The sequence below is a fragment of the Chlorocebus sabaeus genome, chromosome 25 (genome assembly GCF_047675955.1).
Source record: "Chlorocebus sabaeus isolate Y175 chromosome 25, mChlSab1.0.hap1, whole genome shotgun sequence".
In the NCBI taxonomy this organism is placed as follows: Eukaryota; Metazoa; Chordata; class Mammalia; order Primates; family Cercopithecidae; genus Chlorocebus; species Chlorocebus sabaeus.
The window spans coordinates 64,067,765-64,087,782 of NC_132928.1; the positions used below are offsets into that span (position 1 = coordinate 64,067,765).

Consider the following 20,018-nt stretch of genomic DNA (forward strand, 5'->3'; position numbering starts at 1 on the left):
CTCAGAGAGCTCTGTGGCTGAGTCCCTTGGCCCAGAACTTCTGTTTATTTACATTTGCATATTCTTCACTCACTATTTAGTTAATTAGAGTAATATATGCACAGAGTCATAAGTACCTGAGCCATATAGAGCAATATAAAACAAGATTTAAAATTTCCTTTCCCCCCTCACCTGTCTCTAGGTTTAACCATTTCTGTTTCTAGCTCTTTGGTGGTTATGTCCAAACTTTCCTAAATGATTATATTGCTTTTTCTTGGTTTTTCAACTTTAAACAGTGTTCATTTATTTTTTACTGTAGAAGAGAAAGAATTTAACCATTTATAGTAGCCTCCTGATTTTGCTTTTGCTTTCTTTTGTTGCCTACCTATGTGATTTTAAATAATATATTTAATTTATATTTTGAAAGACTATCTTTCTCGATATCTCAACTTTAGACAGTATTTCCTAGTTCTGCACTGTGAGATAAGAAAATCACCCTTTCTCCACAACCTGTTAGCTGTTCTGTCACTTTTACATTGTTTAGGTTGACAGTATTTAAATTCTGTTCTGTAATGACCATTAAGTCTTTGTGTTTTGTTTATATGTTGATTTTATAAGTTGGAAATCAATCAGTATTTACATTATGATTATGTAATTAGTATTCTCTTCCGAACCAAGTAGTGCGATTAGACACACAGAGGGGATGCAGTTCTATGTTGTTAAATCTCTTTTATTCGAGAGGGGGATGCTCTCAGAATCAATGTCATGTGTGTTCTGTTTTTATACACTCTACTCATGCTCAGAATCCTGTTACAGTTTCATTTTTGTATATTTAGACCATGATTTTCTTTTATAGCTCTTTGTTAATTTTCCTGGTGTTTTTAACTGTTTTTCTTTTTTCTTGCTTACAAAATAATGCTATTATTTCACCTTATCAGTACGGTCATCTAGCTTCTTATTCCAGTTACTTGCTATAGGAAATTTTCTTGACTCTTGAAGACGTTTTCCTCAAACAGCTCTGTTCTCTTTTCTAATTTTCTTGGTTACTTTCTAGGTGGCCCTCCAGAGAACTGCCACTCCAGGATATCAATTCATTTCCCTCTGGTTTACTCTCACTGTTTTTGGATCCCAAGTTCTCCTCTTAGATGTCTGTTTCATTTGGTTAGAGTATGCTTTCAAATGATCTTTACACAAGGGTGCATTAGAGGTTAACTTTCTGGGTCTTCGCATTTCTAAAAACTCATCTACTCCCACCTCCTTGATTGGTTTGGCTAGAATTCTAGATTTAAGATGATTTTTTCTCTGATCATTGACTTCTAGCATATAGTTTTAGTAATGATGGTCTGATACTTGTTGCTTTATAGGTGATCAACTTAATTTTTTCCTCTCTTAGAAACTTTTAGGATATTTTTTATCCTTAGTATTTCTATTTACCAGGGGATATATTTAAATGTGGACCCAGTTTGTATTTTTTTTTGTAAGCTCCAGGCATTTGCTTGTTTTTCTTTCTTTTTAAAATTATTTTCTCCCTTCCATTTACTCTGCACTCATTTTCAGGAACTCTCATTGAATCAATCTACGGCATTGATTCTCTATGTTGCTTAACTTTTCTCTGATATTTTCCATCTCTATGTCCTTTTAATCTGTGGGTCTGGAGGATTTTCTTGAATTTGTAATCCAGTTATTCTATTGATCTTTTTCTTTAGCAGCTGCATCTTCAATGTGCAATAACTCTGTTTTGCTCTTTGAATGTTTTATTTTTACAGCACCAATTTTTGTTTTATGGATGTAATATTTCTTTTGGCTCTCTCTGAGGACACTAGTTAGAATTATTTTAAAAGTTCACTTCTATTTGGTTTCCCCTGCAGTCAGTGTTTTATTTGTTAATCTATATTTATTTGTGATGGTGATTTTTCTCAAATACCTAGTGATCCTTGGAAGTTTATTTATATTTTTTGAATGAAAGAGTAAATTGATTAATTTCTGAAGCCAGCACAAATTTGCTTTGTGGGTGTATAGTCCTGTTTTCTTACCAGGCTTCTTTACTAAATAGAAGACAACGAAGGTCACAAAGGTTCTGCCCTCATGCTATTTATAATCTTCGGAATACACACATCATATACATAACAGAATCAACAAATACAAAACTCTGATAAAAATTATGAAGAGAAATAACAGGGCTTTGTGAGGGAGTATAGCAGCTTTGGGATAACTTTTCTAAGGAGGTGACATTTACACGGAGGTTTAAGGTGGCTTGGAGTTGCCTGAAGAGTGGGTGTAACAGCCTTCTAATCAGAAAGCATAGCATATTCAAAGGCTCTAGAGCAGGAGAGAGGATGGTGTGTTCTAGGCACTGAAAGGAGGCTTGTTTGGCTAAGATGCAGTGATCAGGGCAAGAGTATATGAGGTTAGAGTTAAAAAAAAAATAGCCAGGGTCTGGGTCATGGGAACCTTGAAGATTAAGTTACAGGAAGAGAATTTATTTCTCAGTGCAATGATAAATCATTAAAGGGCTTTAAGCATGGGAGTAATATGATCAAATTTATGATTTGTAAATACTGTTCTGGTTATTTTATGGCTAATGGAATGGAGGTCTTAGCAGTAGAAGCAGGGAAAGAAGTTAGGAAGTTTCTACAGAAGTCTAGGCAAAAGATGATGATAGAATAAGGTGAATACATCAGAGGTAGAGAAAAGTGACAGGATCAAATGGTGGATGAGAAATAAGGAGCTAGGGGGAAGTGGCTTCATGAATGACTCTTAGATTTCTGGCCTGAGTAACCTGGTTGGGTCGAGATACCATCTGGGGCTAGCAGACCCTGGGAAAACCAGGTCTGCAGGAAACATCGTGAGTTTAGTTGGGTAATGTTAGGTGTGAGATGATTATGAGATATCCAAATGTCAATGTCTAGTGGGCCCCTTGACACTTGGATCTAAAGAGACTTGTGCCAGGAAGGCCAAATGAGCCTACTTCAGGAAGGGAAGGGAATGGTCAGTTGTGTTGAGTGATGTCACGCTAGTAAATAAACATAGATAAGATTTATTCAAGTTTGAAACAAAGGGATTTTTTTATGACCTTGGAAAGAGTGGTCCTATTAGAGTGAAAGACATAGAGGCCAGGCTGTGTGGGTTGAGAAGGAAGTAGAAGGTGGGCATGAGGGTTGCCTAAACAACTCCTTCAAGGGTAGCTGGGAAAGGGAAGGGAGGGCAGCTACTAAAGAACAGTGTCACATAACACAGATTTCCATATCAAAATTATTCATTAGACTGTGCACTCCAGAGAGCAGGAACCATTTTTTCAACTTCTTTCATCCTCTGGGCCAGCACAGTACCTGGCAAATGGTAGTTCATTAAACCATATTTATTGAACCTATTGGAAAATATGAATCCTTAACAAAGAGAACCATTCTACTGCTCCACAGCATGTAGAGCTGGCTCAATGCTTAGCACCCCCTGCTGTTGTTAAGACTGATGACAGGTCCAGATGACCGCAGACTGTTGACAGCCATGGCTTGTATAAGTTATCCCTATCAGCCTGATCCCTTGGGGATTAAGCTGCTGAAGGTTCTGCTTGGGAAAAATCAAAAGGATCCAGTGGATGTCTTGGTTAACTCCAGGGACTGGTTTTAGGGTTGAACTGTCCTCTCAAAATAAGAATAGCTATAGACCTTCCTTATATTTATTGAGCACCTACTATGTATTGATCACAGTGTCATGTAGTTTTGTATGCCTTAAATCTGATTTTTACAGTTATCATCCACATTTCATAGATGACAGCATGAAAGCTCAGAGAGGATAAGTATATTTCTGATATGGTTTGGCTATGTCCCTATCTCATCCTGAATTGTAACTCCCACAATTCCCATATGTCATGGGAGGAACCTGGTGGGAGGTAATTGGACCCTAGGGGTGGGTCTTTCCTGTGCTATTCTTGTGATAGTGAATAAGTCTCATGAGATCTGATGGCTTTAAAAATGGGAGTTTCCCTGCACAAGCCCTCTCTGCCTGCTGCCATCCATGTAAGATGTGACTTGCTCCTCCTTGCCTTCCGCCATGATTGTGAGGCCTCCCTAGCCACATGGAACTGTAAGTTCATGAAATCTCTTTATTTTGTAAATTGCCCAGTCTCGGGTATCTTTATCAGCAGCATGAAAATGGACTAATAAGATCTCCTATGTGTTGTAAATAACTGAGTCAGGATTTGAACCCAGGTCTTCTAATTTCACTGGGCATACACTTTATAGAGGTTAGAAAATTAGCAGGATAGAGGAAGACCAAGACAGGCCATAATAATCCAAAAATCTTGATGGTATGTCTTTTCAGTGACTTTTGAGGGACATGAAGAGCAGATAATTAAATGATTGGGGAAGGAGGGAGTATAGAAGAGATGAGGAGGAGGCGGGGCCACTGAAGGGTTTGATTCATTGTTGGGATGAGATGTCTCATGTAATTCAGGCGAGTGGGCCTCTGAGGGGCTGTGTCCAGGGATGCTCATAAAATGTTAGTTTTGTGCTCCAGCCTTTTTTATTTTTAATACATTTTGTTGTGTATGTTTAAGGCACAGAACATGATGTTATAGGATACATAGAGATAGTAAAATGTTTCTATAGTAAAGCAAATTACTATATTCATCATCTCACATAGTAATCCATTTTTTTTGTGGCCAGATCAACTAAAATCTACTTATTTAGCATGAGTCCTATATGCAGTTCAATTTTATTACCTATACTCCTCATGTTGCACACTAGATCTCTAGGTGTGTCATCCTACATATCTGTAATATCTCCCCCATCTCCCCTACTTGCACCTCACTTCTGGTAACCACTGTTTTGTTATCTCTGTATATTTGAATTTTTTTTTTTTTTTTTTTTTTTAGATTTCACATATGAGTGAGGTCATGCATTATTTTTCTTTCTCTGTCTGGCTTATTTCACTTAGCATAATGGCCTCCAGGGGCATTCATGTTGTGGCAAAAGACGAGAGCTCATTCTTTTTTAGGGCTGAATAGTATTCCATTGTATATATGTACCACAGTTTTTTATCCCTTTTTTCTATCAAAGGACGCTTAGGTTGTTTCCATATCTTGGCTATTGTGAATATATTATTGTGAATATGGCTTGGTTTCAGTGAACATGATGGTGCAGACATCTTTATGAGGCAATGATTTCACTTCCTTTGAGCATATTTCTGGAAGAGGAATTGTTAGGCCACATGGTAGTTCTATTTCTAATTTCTTTAGAAAGTTCCATAATGTTTTTTATAATGGCTGTGCCAATCTACATTCCCACCAGTGGTACACAGAAGTTCCCTTTCTCCACACCCTTGCTAACATTTGTTGTCTTTGGACTTTTTGAGAATATTTGGCTTCAATCTCATGGCCTTTTCAGGGAGGTGAGGATTCCAGGCTATTTTTTTTGTTTGTTTGATTATTTGTCAACTGCTCGCTATATGAAATAGAATGTATGGAGGAAATGTGCTGTGACTTGTGAAATACCAATGGCAAAATGAAACAAGTCAAAAGATTAAAGAATATTTTTGTTTAAGATTTAAAAATATTTTGATTATTTTTCTCATTGTAAATGTAATACATGGTCATAGATAATTTGTTAAAATATTGAATACTGCAAAAGAAAATAAAAATCACTTCAAGATTGTGTGGCCTAAAGTTCAACATTATTCAAATTCTGTTATATTTTTTTCCAGACTAAAGAATATTTTTGAAAAATCCAAAGTTACATGACACTTAGATAAAATGTTGAAAGGAATGATGGGCAGTTCTCTTTTTTATCTGCAGGCATATTTGTTCTTACACTAATGAAGGAAAAGAAGAGTCTAGTTTTCCTTTAAAAATTCACAGAAAGAGGATATATATAACCTCCCAGGGTACTACCTTCCTATGGACCCTACAGTCTGAAAGCCAGGAAGCTCTTTCAGTTTCCTAATCTAAATCACTCTTCTTTTTTATACCTACCTCCTTTAGTCCTGGCAGCAGTAGAAACATCTATGAAATAAACACACAAAATAGTCACACCCAACTTGCCTCTGAGGCAACTAATATTTACCAAAAGAGCTTAAGCCAAAATATAAAACCAAGAAGGAACTAAACTGTCTTCATTACTGTGATTGGCTCAGGACCTCAGTTAGAAGTGAGGAAATAGCAGGAGGTAAAAACCAAAGCAAAGGTTAACTAGAAGACATTTAATGACCACGTGAGGAGGAAGATCTTTTAATAACAGGATCATAAAAAAGTGTCTGTGAACAGATGTGCTTCTCTTAAAAAAAAAAAAAAAAACAAAACCCAAAGCTCTCACAGCTGGCTGGTGGCAAGCTGGGTCCTATCAGACTCTCTGGCAGAAACTAATGTGCATAAGTGCCCAGTCCAGTGTCTGAAACATAGAAGGACTCAATTGGCATGATATTTTTTTCCTTTGCCCCATCCAAGGTGCTTTTCATTGCACTAACACCCTTCTAAGCTGTGCAGCATGTCCTCAGATGGACCAGTGGTATTTAATAAGGTTATGAAGTTTTATGGCATGGACATTGGCATTGGCATTGACATCTTCATAGTGCACAAATTTTCTGGTTCTTCACATTGTAGGACTTATGGAAAGCATCTTCGATCACAAGGCTGTTTCAAACAGTTATGAGAGAACTCGTTAAAATAATCCATTGGTGAATACAAAAAACTTGGGTTTCTAATTTTTTTAAAATCACAACCTGGTTTTATCCAGACTTCGCATGTGCTTATGTGTTTAAAAAGCCATGGGAGCTCTCAGCTTAAGTACATGGGGATCTAAAATTGCAGTAGCACCAAAAAATCTGGAAATGTTCAAGAAATCCCTCAGATAGTAGGGCCCAGGCAGGAGAGGCCGCTCTGAGAGACAGGAACCAACAGTATTGTTTGTCCATTCCCTCTGGTGCTGACTCTATCTATCCACATTTGCGTTTTCCTCCACTCCCATCCTGTGTGCACCTCCACCCGCTTTTCCCATCTGCAGGCTCCCTATTCTTATCAAAAGCTGCTCCTCTTCTCCAGATCATGTAATGCCCGTTACCATAGCACCCGGGTACTTCACATTATTAAGACAATCTCTTTATTAGTAAGGCGGTTCCTCCCAGGAAGCCAGGAGCCTTGGAGCCCATTTGACAAGATGATGAACCTGTGTCTTGGAGGCTTAGAGATTTATCAGGGGGTCAGGACAGGCAGATTCAGAGAGCTTGGACCTCATGCTGCACTCCTGGCCCACACCTCACTGCTTAGATAGGGACTGAGACTCCTCACAGCCATATTTCACTTCGTCGCCTTTTCCTTTTCATCATGCACTCACAATAATTATGCATGTTACTACACTTCATGTTTTACAAAAGGCTTTCAGATACACCCCTTCTTTCAATCCTCACAATTTCCCTGTTAACTAAAAATTTTATGTTTGTTTTAAAGGCTAAAGAAACTGGAAACTGACATTTAGAGGGCCCTAACTACTCAAGATCGTATAGACACTCAGGGGCAAAGCTGGGACTCAAAACCAGACCCTGCACTGTCTCTACAACCACTTCTTTAATCCTAGACCACCAAACAGATGAACAGATAGATAGGCAGACAGATAGACAGACAAAGAACCCTATACTTTTTACAAAAAGAGTGCTTAGTAATTATCTGTTGATTTATTGGAATAAATGTGTTTTCTTTTGAATCAAATGCGATGCCACTGACTCACCAACACATGCCTTAGATTACTTACCCATTAGAGGAATAGGTTTAACAACTATTTGTTTGAGCACCTAATGTGGACAAGGCACTGTTGAAAGTGTTGGAAGAATATAAAGGGTGTCCTGTATCACCTATATTCCTAAAGACAGTGAAGAGTGGATGAGACATACACTGTGCACACAAAGCTATAATTGAATGCAGAGTGTGATAAATGCTATTCATTTATTCACCAAATATTTATTGCCTATCAACTATTAATACATTCCAGGCACTGGGAATTAAATGATGAGTAAAAGAGGTATGGCCTTGTCCCCATGGAGCTTCCTATTGTGGAGGAAGGCAGGTGTTAAACTACTGGTTAGACAGTTATTTAATTATAACTGTGCTATGTGCTGGAGAAGAAGAATGCACGTACAGTAAGAAACCTGTGTGGAAACATAGGTGCCAACTTTGGCCAGGATGGGAGGATGTGGGGCAGAGCTGGGAAAGTTTCCTACAGAGGAGACTTTGATCCAGATTGGTGGGAAGACATGCCTGGCTCCCAAGAAGGGAACTGGGCTCCCTGTCTCATTATAATTATGCCAAGCCCTTGGTGTGGAGGACATCAGCTAAAATGCAAAAGCAAAAGGCATGAGGAATGAGTTTTTAGTAGCAGCATGTTAAGCGATATCAGTCTATGAGTATGCGTCACATTGAGAACATTCAAAGGTTTCACAGCTTAGTAGCTAGTTGCAGATCGGAAATAGAGGTACATGGTGCTGGAGGCTGGGGGGTGGGGATGAGAGCTCAAGAGCAGGGAGAGACAGAGAGACAGAGAAAGAGATGCACAGGGATACACAGAGGAGAGAGAGATGGAAAGCAAGATAGAAAGAGGCAGCGGCTACCTAGTTAGGAAGGATTAGGGAGAGAAGCATTTAAGATACCCAGAGAAGGATAAGATGGAATTCATCCAATGGGGTGGGTAGTGGGGAAGATGCTATTCTGGGATAGGAAAGCAGTTTGAACAAAACCCGGGAACAAGGAATATGCAAAGCGTGTATGGGAAAGAGTACATGTGCACTTTTCTAGACACTGAAATGTGCTCAGTCAAGTGAGGGCCAAAGGGCATGGAGAAATGAGATGAAACCCAGTGTAGATATCTCTGTGGGCAAAGGAGAAGCCATTAAAAGTCTTTGGCTTAAGAGCCCAGCATAGTGGCATGTGCTTGTACCTCAGCTACCCCAGAGGCTGAGGTGGAGTAGTTCGCCACAGGCACATGCCACTGTATGTGGATTGCAAGAGCCCGGGAGTGCAAGGCTGTGGTGAGCTATCATCACACCACTGCACTCCAGCCTGGGTGATAGAGCAAGACCCCATTTCTTAAAAAGGAAAAAAAAAAAAAAAAAAAAAAAAAAAAAGGTACTAGGAGTCCCATCAGAGCTGTGCATTAGGAAGATTAATCTGTCAGAAGTGCACAGGATGGGATGGGTGGGAGAGGTAGGAAGGAAGGGTGGCAGCCCCTCCACCTCCCTCACTGCATCTTCCTGGTTTACCACGGACAAACCGGTCAATAAATCGAAGTTTTAAAATAGTCCTCTATTCTATAAAAGAGTCCACTCTTTCACAGGACACGGATGATTCATTTTTAGCACTGTTCACTATTGCTTTTCTTAATTACCAGGCAGGACTGATCCCTCACTGAAGTATGGAGAGAGCACATCCCCGTCCCTCAAACTGTCAGGAAGCCATGGCTGTTCAAGAACTACTTATTGAATTTCCTCCCCTTTTGCTTTTGCTTTTGGTGGCCTGATGTCTTTGGAAGCTCTCTTCGTCTGCCAGGCTGTCAAGGAGAAGTCTCCTCCATCACCATTGCCATCTCCGTTTCTGATTTCACACCCTTTCAGTCTTGGCTGGCTGAGGCCGGTCAAGGATCTGGCCCACAGGTGTCTGAGCAGGACCAAGTGGCCTCCTGTGGAGGGGAGAGGGGGTGCAACATCAGCCTCACACAGAGACTTTGATTAGGCGTCAGAAGGGCTCTGGCCCCTAAATGTCTGTGTCCCAGCCTGCTGATGTGTCTAAAATTCCACCACATGAGTTGCTGATGTTTGGGCCATTTCAGAAATAGCGTAGCATTCTTAACAGCTGCTTGTGGGTGAGGTCACAGGCAGCCAGAAAAGCCTTCCTCTCTGCCAAAGAATTGTTTCTAATCTTGACTCCACTACTAATAACTGTGACTTAGGAAATTGGACTAAAATGGCATTAATATCGACTCTTCAGAGTAACCGGAAGGCATCAACAAATAATCTCTGACTTGTCATGTGGCATACCAAGTCCACACCTGGCTTTCTGCAGATACCATTCTCTAAGGCTGTGATTCTCACAGCACGCTCACGGGTGGGAATCACTTGTGGAGCTTGTTGAATGGACTTACGTCCAGGCATACTCAAGCCCCAGATTCTGATTCAGAGAGTGGGAGCAGGCCCCAGAAGTCTGTGTGTTTAGCCACCTTCCAGGTGAGTCTGATGTAGTTGGTGCCTGGAGACTTGGAGCCACCCTGCTGCAGGTGGAATGTCTCAGAACCCATCTTCTTCTGCCTCCCATGGATGATACTACATGGTTGATACCAGCCAAACTGGGTCTAGTCCCTCTTCAAAGGCTAATATGATACACTAAACACAGAACTTTCTCAAACTCTGATATTGCTAAACATTCTATGTCCTTCTCTACCTGCACCCCCTACCAACCTTGTCCCCAATCAGTTATTTCTCTACCTACAGCTATGTCTATTCATTCTCACTACTGGACAGAGTTATCCAAATGCTGGCGGTTGGTGTGGCTTTCTCTCAATTCCTTCCAAAACTAAATGCCTTCTGGCCTTTTGGTATTAGCTGCCTGGAAATAGGGGTGGTTACAGAAGGGATTATGCAGTGTTTGGTGTTCAGCAGAAAGAAAACTATGTCTCTATTGAACACCTACTCAAAAGGCCTTCCCTGCTACAGAGGAAATCATTATGGCAAGATAAATTCTCATGTCCTAATATCCAATATCATTTCTGATTGTAGCCTTCTTGAATTCTGCTTTAACAATGTTTTATACCCATTTATGAATGGGCTACAAAAGCATATTATAAATTATCAGGTGTTATACATGTAGACAATTTCATTATTTAGTTTATATAATTGCAAGACCTTCTTATGACGTAAATGCCTCAGAACAGAACAAGGTCGGTTTTGTCTAAGGCCTACCTTGTGACATCTACATGCTTTGCTCAGTGAATCTTTGGAGGGGGTCACATAGTGCTTTTCCTGCCATACAAAACCCATTCTCAGGGGCTCTTAAATGAAAACCAAGTCAAATAATGGACATTTGCCCTTGTGTAAATATAGCTCTACAAGTGGTGGGGGCCTTTGAGTTGTGCTGAGGTTAATGGTGAGGCTCCTGACGTCGCTGTCTGCCCCACCCTGCTCAGCTGCCAGCAATGATGATCGGCCTCCTGCAGTCACTGGATGGTATATTTAGAGCCTCTCCCCACGAGTAAGTGGCATCTGAAAATAGACTGCTTTGCCTGTGTGTGATTGGGTTGCAGCCTCCAAATCTACACCTGAATACATGAATACATGTAGCCAGTAGCCAGTACACAGTGGTTCTTAATACATGTCCGTTCAACAAAATCCAAACGGCAATGACTTGGTCTCAGAGGCTGGGCTGTATTTTAAAATTTCCTCCTCTCTCTCTCAGGGACTTGAACAGACTTAACTGAGCTCTAATGCTGACATCTACTTCTTTGGCTGGGAATCCTTGGATCTGGACCCAGTCTAGATTAGAGTGTCCCATATTTGCACTGCTGTCTCCTCTCTAGAGGGGACCAGATGTTTTCCCCTGGTCTCAGCCCTATTCTCTCAGTGTGGTCACAGTTGTTCTGTATTCTGAGAGCTCCCATGGGCATTGCAGCTGTGGTTGAGTTGTTTATGACAGAAAAGGTTTTGTGATCATCATTTGTCTGGGAACCGAGAGATGGCGGCATCTATGCAGTGGTTCCTTCTACCTTGAAAATTTTGTAACCGGGGTTACCTAGTTTGGAGTTAAGGGTAATTATGTTACTCTTAACTCATAGCTTATAGCTCCATAAGAGCAGAGATAGCATCTGCCCTGTTCATCGTTGTAATCTCAGCATTACAACAATTACAATGTTGTAATTCAATAAGCATTTATTAGGCACTTACTGTGTACAAAGCAAAATGCTACATTCTTTGACAATATAAAGATGAATAAAAGATTGTCCCTGAACTCAAAAGAAGATTCCAGTTTAACAATTAGTTTTGATACCAAGGGAAATTAAATTCATGCTGTAATGAAGATGTAAAGATTTTGAGAGGACAGTGGAAGTATTAACTACTTGTAAGGGAAGACTTGATAGAGGGACTGGCCTTTAATGAGCAAGATTTTGACAGCAGAGGCAGTGTTGTGGGAGCGTGCTATGCTAAGGACACAGTGCTAGGAAATCTCAAGTCAGTATATTCTACGTCTGCACAGCAGATGGCCGTAGCCACCATATCTCCCACTAAGCAAGAGCTTCTTGGGTTCATAAGCCCCAATTGTGTGTATTAGCAGATGGGAAAAGTGGATCTTATTAGTTCCTTGGAATTATCCAGGGAAACAATTTCTCATTTTCTGCTGATGAGTTTTTCTTAGCTTGTTATGAGAATGTTCTCTTGCTGCAAGTCAATGGTTCACAAACTCATCTGCACATTGGAATTACTGGGGTTCTTTTGGTAGTTCCAAAACCCAGACCACAATCCCACATTAATTGAATAATCTCTGGAGGTGAACACGGGTATGAGTAATTTTTTAAACTTCCTGGATGATTTCAACTTGCAGACAAATTTGGGAATCATTTCCTTAAGGCAAATTCGGTCAGTTGGTTTCACCAGTGACTTCAGTAACTAGCTATGATACAAACTTATAGTTGGTTCCTAAGCCGCGTATGACACATTTTAGATTTAATTTGTGCTTTTGGATAGGCCTTTTGGAAACGGCCCTGTTTTGGATCATAGATGAAACTGTCCTAATTTAAAGCTAATCATCAATCTTTCTGATTTAGGTGCCTCATTTCCATCGTCAGTGAGTCTTAGTCATCAAGACTGATGTACCGCACTAGTGCCAGCACTGAACCTGTCCACATAGGAGTCTGCTTCCAGGAAAAGGAGCTCATGAAAATGAAAATTGGGCTGTTAAAAACTATTGGAACCTAGGAATGGGAACACTGACTTCCTCATGCCCAGTGCCCTGGAGTTGACATGAGGACATCTCAGCATAATCAACAAACTTTTATTCTTTCATTCATCATGCATTTACTGGGTTTCTACTATGAGTTAGGTTCTGGTGTTAAAGGCTTTAAGAGCTACAAAAATGACTCAGACTCAGTTGCTAGTCATCTAGTAAGAGGGTTTTTCAGGTGCAGTCATGATAATCATACAAGAAGGAACATATTGAGAGACACAAGAATGATGAGTTGCTGGGGGTATCAGAAAAATGGCGAGTCATTGATCTGACCAGCAAGTGAAGGTGAGGCAAAGCCAGAAAGGATGGTTTTCTGGCAGCACAGAGCTCAAAATTGACACGGGCATGTCAAGCAAAGAATCATGAGTGAGACAACGAAACAATGGAACTCACTGGGGGGGCGGGGGCAGAGGGTAAGAATGTTCAGAGCCCCCATGTTAATGGCCAGACCATGGTTAAACCTCCCGTGTTAGATGGTTCAGATCTCCCGTATTAGATGGCCCAACCATGTTGGATGGCTCATGTTAGATGGCCAGACCATCTAACATGGGAGATCTGAACATTCTTACCCCCCAGCTTCTTGGACGCACTGACTTCACTCCCTCCTCAGGGCTGTTAGACCAATTGTTCTCTCTTTCTGGTCCACCCTCTCCTCATCCTCCTGCTTTCTTCCCCAGATTGGATCATACTCATCCTTTAGATCTGAGTGTAACTACCATTTTCTCAAAGAAGTCTGCTCTGACCTTCCAATTTAAATGAGATTCCCCTGCTGCAATCTTTCATCTCATCCAGTTGTTTTCCTTCATAGCGCTTATCATGGTTTATGCTGGTATATATGTGTCTGTGACTATTTGTTTAATATCCATGTCCTCTGTTGGGATGCATAAGTTCCATGAGGTCAGGGACTATTTCTATCTTTCCCTTTAGTATATCCCCACTGGTTGTCAGATAATAAGCTCTCAGTAAGTGCTAACTGAATGATAAGTGAATAAGTGATTAACAGCAAAGACAAAAAAAAAAAAAAAAAAAAAAAAAAAAAAAAAACTATGTATAGGAGAAACCCCATCCCCATTAACACAAACATAGATAGGAAACACATCATTAATGAGAGAAGGATTGTGATTTCACGAAAGACACATTTACTAGATGGCAGAGTTGGGGACCTGGCTTTTATACCCATTTCTTTCACTACCTAGTTGTGAGACTAGCTCCAAAATCCAATTTGTTAGAGTAACTGTCGTTCATTATCTGATTTCATAGTCTTAGTCTCAAATTGCCCATTTATAAAACTGGGGTAACAAAGCCTGCCCTATTTAAGTCCAGGATTGGGGATAGCACATTGAAACTTAATGTACTATTATGTAGGTAAGGTATTACAAAAATATAAAAATATTAATACATAATATTAGTATGGAGATATTTGCATTTAAATTCTACAGCTAATGTTTATTGGTCATTGTCAAACGGATGAGTTTGGTTTTTCATTTATATTTGCTGCAAAATACTATTTTATATCACCATGGGACAAAAGAAAAAACAAGAGGAGATGTAAAGCTATATACTTTGATTACCAGGGTGAATATAAGATATTATTGGCCCAATTTGTGTCAAACAGTCACACATACTAGTCAAAATCCAAGCTCTTTTTGTTTACTCAAAGGCACTAGTGGCTTTAGTAAAAGTAGAACATATTATTTAAGAGGACTAGATAATTAGCCTTGACAAGAAGTAGGCCAAGAATTCTTGTGAATGAATTAGCTAATTCCTACTATAGACATTGAGCATTTGGTCTTTCACTTGACATCCTAATGAGAATTCAGTAACAGCTGGAGACACTATAGTGACCGAAGTCAGTGGAGTTGTTTGGGAAGGGCTTAGGTTAGAAATACCAACCACTTAGGATAACGTTGTTATATCAATAATGGTCTTAAGGAAGACACAATGGTGCCAAGAAAAAAAAGTGGGTTAAAAAGAAAAAACCACATTCATATTTCTTGATCTTATAGCAGAGCTTATGGTTTGTTATGGGATATTAAGCCATATGGAAGGTATCATAAGAAAAGCATACTGGGGTACTCTTTGGTATATTGTTTTTGACATATTTAATTGTGTAAAGCATTTTTGATACAAAAATATTTGTTGAGCACCTATTGTGTGTTTTAGCACTTAGATGAGAAAACAAAGACACATAATACATTATGACTATATTTGAAGAGTTAATGTTATGAAGATAAGACATATTCAGACAAAAGATAAATAACCATTCCTTGCCATTTCACTGGGGATGCCACAAGGCCGTACACACTAAGTGTCACCTGAACACACTGGACAATAAGTTTTGTCAGACTAGTTTAGGGAGACATCTTTTTGGATAAGTGTGGTCATGGTGGGAACTGGGCTGGAACTTGAATGATAGGTAAGAATTTAAGAGATGAGAATAGGTAAATGGGCATGAACAATGAACTATGTGTTAGTCCTTTTAGTGTTGTCATAAAGAAATACCTGAGGCTGGGTTATTTATAGAGAGAAAAGGTTTAATTGGCTCACAGTTCTGCAAGCTGTTAAAGAAAAGCATGGGGTCAGTGTCTGTTCAGCTCCTGGTGAAGCCCAGGAGGCTTTTCAATTGTAGATTATAAGACACTTGCTTCAGATACCACTATGGAGAAAATGGACGATTATGGAATGGGTGATGGATCAGTCTGCATTCAGTTTTAAAGTTGAAGGTGATATTGGAACCCATGTAGCTCTGCTCCATCATTTTACAAATGAGAAAAAGGACAGGAGCCACAAAGTGACTTGCTTAAGTGATGGTGGAAGGCAAAGGGAGAGCCCGTGTGTCACGTGGTGAGAGAGGGGTCAAGAGAGTGGAGGGGGAGGTCCCAAACTCTTAAACAACCAGATCTCCTGTGAGCTAACTGAGCAAGAACTCACTCAGCACCAAAAGGATGGCACTAAGACATTCATGAGGGATTCACCCCATGATCTAATACCTCCCACTAGGCTCCATCTCCAACATTAGGGATCACATTTCAACATGAGTTTTGGATAGGAAAAACATCCAAACTATATCAAACTAGAAGTTGGAATGAACATACTGTACCCCTACAGTGGGCAAAACAGCCAGATCCAAAGGAACTCTCAGAGAAAGGGAAGAAAGAAAATCAGGAAAATAATAATTCTTTGCATTTGTTTTACAAAGCCATTGTATAGAACTTTGCAGTGTAAAAATGAGCGCGTGCCCAACTCTTGTCACATATCATTCACAAAATCAAAACTAAAACCAGAAACCTTAGTAAGGCTGGCAGCATGGATGTTTTTCCCAGAAAGTGTGTATCCCAGGCCTTGTGATTACTGCCCCAAAGCACTTTCCTCTACCTAGAGCTCACATGATAGGCTGAGACACCCCACAAACAGTGAGACTTTTCCATGCCAGGTTAGGATTTGGTTTTTCTTCTGTAAGGAAAAGAAATAGACAATGTACTGAACTTAGAAAAAGGTGAAGAAATAGTCTATCTGTTGGTGGATTAACCAACAGATCATCTTGACAATGACCTTGGACAAGTCTGTAGACTGGTTTTTAAAGAATGGTTTTTGAATACTTGAGTACTTGGAAAAACCCTGGCAAACACAGGTTCACCAAAAAACCAGTTTAAGTAACTCATTTCCTTTTCTGACATGCATACAATAGAAAACTGTAGATTACAAGACACTTGCTTCAGATACCAGTGTGGAGAAACTGGACAATTATGGAATGGGTGATGGATTAGTCTGCATTCAGTTTTAAAGTTGACGGTGATATTGGAACCCAGGTAGCTCTGCTTCATCATTTTACAAATGAGAAAAAGTATAGGAGCCACAAAGCGAGTGGCTTAGGGTTACATCCTCTTCCTCCTTGACCTCCTCCTCCTCCCCATCATTTGCATCAAATTAGATTACATGTATCGAGCATTTAGATTATCTGGCATATTTCAAGTGCTTAACATGTATTGACTCATTTAATCCTCAAGGTAGCCCTATAAGGTAACTGAAGCTCAGGGAGATTTAGTCATTTGCCAGTATTATGAGACTGTAAGCACTGGAACAGGGATTTTTACCCAGCAAGGTTGGCTTGTGAGTTGGTGCTTTTACTGTACATATAGCCTTTCAAGGCCATATAACTAGTGAGTAGCAGAGCAAAGTGTGTAAGGCACTAATGAATGGACTTTTTAGTGATATAAGATGTTGTCTTTGCTATGTCCATGTCAACATTTTTATCAATGAGTTGAATAAAATATGAAAAAGCAGTTCATCAGATTTTCAGAAGTCATGGAATAGGGGTATGAATAAGAAATACTTTGTACAACAGAAGCAGGATCCCAAAAGATTTGGGATGATGAAGGAAGCCAAAAAGTTTTAACTTCAGAGGAATATAGGAAGCATTTCATGTAGGTCCCAAAACCAATTGCCAGAGGATGAGATGAAGAATGTATATAAGAGAACACAACTTGGAGGAGGTAGGGGTGGGGGAGATTTTTATGAAGTTGGTTCTACATGAATTAACATGCAGACCTGCCCAGCTAATGCAAGTGAGCAAATGGTCCTCCTGTATTCTACATTACTTATGTCCACTGGACTCTCATCCCAGCAACAGTCAAGGCAGCTCTGGGCTCTCCAAAGCTCTTTACAGTGATGGCCTGGATCTTTCTTCCTCCTTTCTGACGTGCTTTTGCTCTGATTCCCCATTTTGGCCTCCTCCTTTGTCATCGTGACTTTGTTCCCACCTCTGGCCTTTTATTTTATGTTTTTGTTTTGGCTTCTCCTAGCATTTGAATCTTGATTTTTTTTCTATGGGACTCTGATTTGACTTACCTCTCTGGCTCTCTATGTCTTGTGCTGCATCAGGAGAAAATCTCTTATCTTTTTTCCAGCCCATCAGAGCTCAGCCCATGAAACGGACCTTCAGTGAGTATGTTGACAGCATCCCATCACCCTGCCAACACATATACCATGAGGAAAAGGTTTGGACCTTATCCAGAGGATTGCATCCAAGTCTGGCCAACCCCCTTCCTCACTGTGAGGGTATCTATGTAAATTGAAGTACATTATTAGAAAAGGGATAGGTTGGTAATAGACATGAACACTTGCTGATACATAGAATTACTGAAAGAGCCAGAGATGCTGAGGGAAAGGGGGATTATGGGCACAGCAGATCAATCTCAGAATTTGCAGAGGATCCTACTGTGAAAGACATTTTTTGTCTTTCAGGCTTCTCTTGTGTGGCCCCTGGGAGCAGTCTAGCACCTGTGGGCAGAAGCTATAGGGAAAAAGAGCAGATTTTATCTCTATAAGAAACTTTCTTGTGGTGAAAACTGTCTAGAGATGGAATGAGAAAGTGGTGAGCTCCCCATTATTGGAGGTGTTCAAGTATAGGCTGAGTGGTGACTTGTCATGAAAGCTCTATGACAGACCCAAACGTCAAGGAGATGCTTAGATTCTTTGATCTCGGTCAGTTCCACACAAGACAGGCTCTGGGTCAGTGAGGACCCCGTGGTGTTTTTGAACAGGTGGCAGGATAACAATGGTATATAAAATAAATGCAGAGAAAGACCTTCACATCAAGCCAACCCCTCCTCCCTACCTGTAAGTTTTCCACCTGAGTGAGCTCTGGCTCCAGCTGCACTTGTCAACCTCCCGTTGTTAGAGCACAGATAAATGCTTCAGGCCACCCAAGCAGGAGAGGCCCACCTCAACTTAAGGGCTGCTCTATTTTAGTTTTCCGTAGCTGGAGATTGAGTATCACGCTTTTCTAACCTTGGGCTTCTGAAAGGGCCCTGTTCTCAATTGAACCCTACCCCCTCCTCCTTTCACAGATCAAATACCAAGTACATTGGACAGATAGAAGCTCGAATGAGAAAATACATTTTAATAAAACCCCATTGATTTTTGTGGATGCAAGTCAAGAAACAGGCACCTAAAGAGTCTTCCATCCCCTGCCGTCTCCCCCCTTCTCTCCTGACCTACACCGGGCGGTCATACATCGATTGGCTTCCTAGATAATAGATCGTGCCACCCGGCAGGGACCTCTGGGGACGCGCCGGGAGCTGGAAAAGTCGCACGCAGCAGCCCAACCCTGAGTTAATCAAACTAGCAACAGGATCTCAAGCAGTAGCGACGGCGGTGGCAAGAGTAGCGGTGGCGGCGGCGGCGGCGGCAGCATTATGCGTGATTACTGACAGGCACCAGCTGCTGCCGCCACAGCCGTCTCAAACGCACTATGTGGACTCTCCGATCTAGAGGCAGATTCCTGACTAATCCCAGAGGGCTGGCCCAGCCTGTGCTCCCCGGGCTGCTAGGAAGCGATGACCACTCTTGTTAACCCAAGTTGAAGAAAGCCAGGCTGTGCCTGGGAGCCGGGAGAGGCTGTACTATTTAGAAGCCGCACAGGAGAGGAACATGAACTGAAGAGTAAACATGTATGGAAATTATTCTCACTTCATGAAGTTTCCCGCAGGCTATGGAGGTAAGTATCTCCCTTGGGCTTCACTGCTTGGACTTGTATGAGAGACTGAGAAGAAATTGGGAAATACGAATGACTGGATTAGTATTGAATTAAAAGGAGAACATATATGTTTATATGCGTATATAGTGTGTATATAGCGTTTCTGTGCGTGTGTGTGCACGCGTGCATGAGAGAGGAGAGGAGGCGAGAATGGTCGGTAGGTGAGGATACATTTGCATACCAGAATGAGGATATGGGGATATTCTAAGGAGAGAGTAAACCAACATGCTTGAGAATGTGTCTGAGACAAAGATAGAACAAGAGCATTGTTATAACCCAGTGTGTTTGTGTGGGTGTGAAAAGTGGAAGAGTTAACGGGGAATTACTATGATGTTCCTATTAGCCAACTTGTAATGAGAAAAAAATGTGATTAAAAAGGTTTTGCCTATCTTGAGGGTTCCTGGGATACTTTGCAACAAGGGCATGATTGTTTCACCCAAAAGCAGATTTCCCTGTAATTGGATTTTTAAAAAGAAAACATAGTGTTTTAATTTGCTACTGTGTTTTCCTTTCCCTGTTTTCTTTCCTTTTGAT

General features: G+C 40.6%; 1 protein-coding gene across 2 annotated transcripts in view; it reads left to right on the forward strand.

Moving 5' to 3' along the window:
- The window catches only part of RXRG (retinoid X receptor gamma), a 135,921-nt gene that overhangs the window by 70,888 nt on the left and 45,015 nt on the right, over positions 1 to 20,018 (forward strand). The window contains exon 1 of one of the 2 annotated variants that reach the window (XM_007989699.3): positions 18,821 to 19,445. The exons of the other annotated variant lie outside the window; for it this stretch is intronic. Coding sequence (XP_007987890.1) covers positions 19,397 to 19,445 — 49 coding nt within the window. The 5' untranslated portion in view covers positions 18,821 to 19,396. Of the gene's footprint in view, positions 1 to 18,820; positions 19,446 to 20,018 lie in introns of those variants that run through there. 2 annotated transcript variants of the gene reach the window in all.